General features: G+C 35.3%; 1 protein-coding gene and 1 pseudogene across 4 annotated transcripts in view; both read right to left on the reverse strand.

The window, feature by feature from the left end:
- The window catches only part of PUS7L (pseudouridylate synthase 7 like), a 31,194-nt gene that overhangs the window by 11,710 nt on the left and 17,568 nt on the right, over positions 1-1,916 (reverse strand). For all 4 annotated transcript variants that reach the window (XM_011368173.2, XM_023535437.1, XM_011368172.2 and 1 more), the window contains exon 3: positions 672-831. In XM_011368173.2, coding sequence (XP_011366475.1) covers positions 672-831 — 160 coding nt within the window. The remainder of the gene's footprint in view (positions 1-671; positions 832-1,916) is intronic.
- On the reverse strand, positions 277-394 carry LOC111744800 (annotated as a pseudogene).

Consider the following 1,916-nt stretch of genomic DNA (forward strand, 5'->3'; position numbering starts at 1 on the left):
TAAGACACTGTCCTAAATGTGAACTTATATTTGTATATAGAACAGGATGTTTAGAAACAATCTAGATCATTTAAAATCAGCTGCCAGAGGGGAGGTGGAGAGGAGGAGGTAGACCCGCGGGGAGTGGGGGAGGCAGGGGAGGGAATTTAAATCATTTCTTCAATTAAAAAATAAATAAAAAATAAAATAGCAAAAAAAATCACCGCTTTTCAAAGTTTCTATCCTAAAACTATATTTTCAATGTAAATTTTATTTTATTTATTTTTTTATTATTATTATTTATGCCTACAGACTTCCTAGGAGGTCTCCCATCCAAGTACTAACCAGGCCCAACTCTGCTTAGCTTCCGAAATCAAATGGGATCGGGCTTGTTCAGGGTAGCATGGCCATAGACCATGGACTGTGGCTCCCCTGGTACACAAACCCAGGACCTTCTGCATGTAAAGCAGACGTGCTAACCGCTACACTATGGAACCACGTCCTCAATGTAAATTTTAGACATAACTATTTAGAAGATAATTATATGCAGAATGTGCTGCTTGGAAAGCCTGTGATCAGTGAATATTGAGAGTGAGGTAATACGCTCCCATTATATTCTGAGTTTTTAATCTTACATTTATTTATTTGATGCAATAAGAACAATTCTCTCTTATAAAGTAATGTCTTATTACCTTTCTGGAGTCACTTTTCTAACCACCATCGCTTGATAGGTGATGGCTTTCTTGTCTTTAAGGCCTGCATAACTAAAATCCGAAGAAATCACACCAAGTTTGATAGCTAAAAAACCAACTGCTTCAAACATTTCCATATTTTCTTTTCGTAGGGTAAAGGCTGAAACAAAAATAATCCTAGATTATAAAAAAAGCAGCTACCATACAGCAACTATAGGCTAAGCAGACTAACAGATTAATATAATGAATTAAATCATTAATTTAAATTAGAATCAAAATACAAAATCAGTTATAGATTTCAGCTTTTATTTTTTACATGCTAATTGGTTCATTAAAGCTTTACATAAAAAAAAACAAAATTCCTTCATTTGGCATTCATATCTGGCTGGCCCCAATCTCCTTTTTTGGTCTCCACATGTGCCACTTCCATTCCTATAACCTTGACACAGTTAATTTCTCATAATCCTTCCACAGCTTTATACTTTTGCACATTTGAGTCCCTCTGTCTAAAATATATGTTCCTTCCATTTTATTTGTCATACTTCTATTCAATTTTCACTATCCAACAGCAGCAGCAATTCTCCGCAAATTCTTTCCAGGGTCCCAAGGCCGAATGCTCCCAAGGCCGAATGCTCCCAAAGTAGGGATTGTATTTGTTTTACTGACTGTTATATCCTCGGCCTAACACATAGTAGGCTTTCAAATATTTGTTGAATCAAATTACTTAATCTTAATCTTGCTTGTCTCCACAAGTTGTCATTATCTGTTTGATGACACTTAACACGAAGTATTACAATTTATCTTTTAATGTTTGTCCACTCCATAGGCTGAGAGCCAATAAATAAAAGTGCTTGCTTTGTGGAAGATGTTTAAAATGCCTTTTAGATAAGAGAGTAGGAGTGAGGGTGGGGAGGAGGAACAAGGCCCATAACAACGACCACCAAAAATCCCCAGGATATGTTGACCTATATAACCTGCCAGCATTGACAGTAACAAAATACTGCAATCCTCAGTTCACCATATTTACATATATACTTCAAAGTACTGCCCTCCCTTCAAATTGTGAAAAGGAAATTCAATTTTTTGCAGAATAATTTATATTTTGTTCGATTATTGTAATTGTCATCAGCAGCTACAAGGATCTCTTTGAAGAGTGTTCTAAGAAAAATGAACATTAAACATAAACATGACCCAGCAAGTAGGAAGATGTAAATGTATGTATGTATCTATTTATGAATATATGAA

Source organism: Pteropus vampyrus, unplaced genomic scaffold, assembly GCF_000151845.1.
Source record: "Pteropus vampyrus isolate Shadow unplaced genomic scaffold, Pvam_2.0 Scaffold140, whole genome shotgun sequence".
In the NCBI taxonomy this organism is placed as follows: Eukaryota; Metazoa; Chordata; class Mammalia; order Chiroptera; family Pteropodidae; genus Pteropus; species Pteropus vampyrus.